Source organism: Penaeus monodon, chromosome 32 (assembly GCF_015228065.2).
Source record: "Penaeus monodon isolate SGIC_2016 chromosome 32, NSTDA_Pmon_1, whole genome shotgun sequence".
Taxonomy (NCBI): domain Eukaryota; kingdom Metazoa; phylum Arthropoda; class Malacostraca; order Decapoda; family Penaeidae; genus Penaeus; species Penaeus monodon.
Window position 1 is genome coordinate 17,975,840 of NC_051417.1, and position 582 is coordinate 17,976,421.

Below are 582 nucleotides of genomic sequence, written 5' to 3' on the forward strand. Positions count from 1 at the left end.
TAATTAATTAATTGATAAACACGCTAATTAAACTTACCGAAAAACCCTGGTCATTATAAGACACGTCCGATGAGAAACCTGCTACGTTGTTTCCGCTGAAGTCCAGGCAAGCATCCAGGCTATCGCGGGAGTCGTCAGGCCATAGACTTGCTGCTCCCAAGTCCAGGTCCAAAGACCGCCTGGCGTCTAAGTCTTCCCCGAAACTGGGTCTGAATGTCTCCGGAAGAATAGAGTCCACGTATCTTTCAAGATCCTGATTCCCTCTTGGCGCGACACCGCCGAAGCGGGAAGCGTCTGTTGACTCGTAGTAAGCCATAATGCAGCGCCCGAAGATTAGTCGACTGTATGTTGATGCTTAGGCACAAAATTGTCTTTGATACGGGTACGCTAGTCAAGTGCAGCCTCTCAATGTCAAGAGAACAAGTGAAGAATCGCTCAGAGAACGCAAGTATATATGTCGTGAATTGTGGACAAGAAAAATACCTGTTTCACGTTCACTATTCATTCAGATCAACAAACGTTTTCGAATACGACCTGTTGTTTCTGACCCACCATGGGTGACGCAATATCCCAACAAATATT

General features: G+C 46.0%; 1 protein-coding gene across 1 annotated transcript in view; it reads right to left on the reverse strand.

The window, feature by feature from the left end:
- The window catches only part of LOC119593284, a 1,099-nt gene extending 620 nt beyond the window's left edge, over positions 1 to 479 (reverse strand). Inside the window, exon 1 of the mRNA XM_037942213.1 lies at positions 38 to 479. Coding sequence (XP_037798141.1) covers positions 38 to 316 — 279 coding nt within the window. The 5' untranslated portion in view covers positions 317 to 479. The remainder of the gene's footprint in view (positions 1 to 37) is intronic.
- Between the last annotated feature and the right edge of the window lie 103 nt (positions 480 to 582).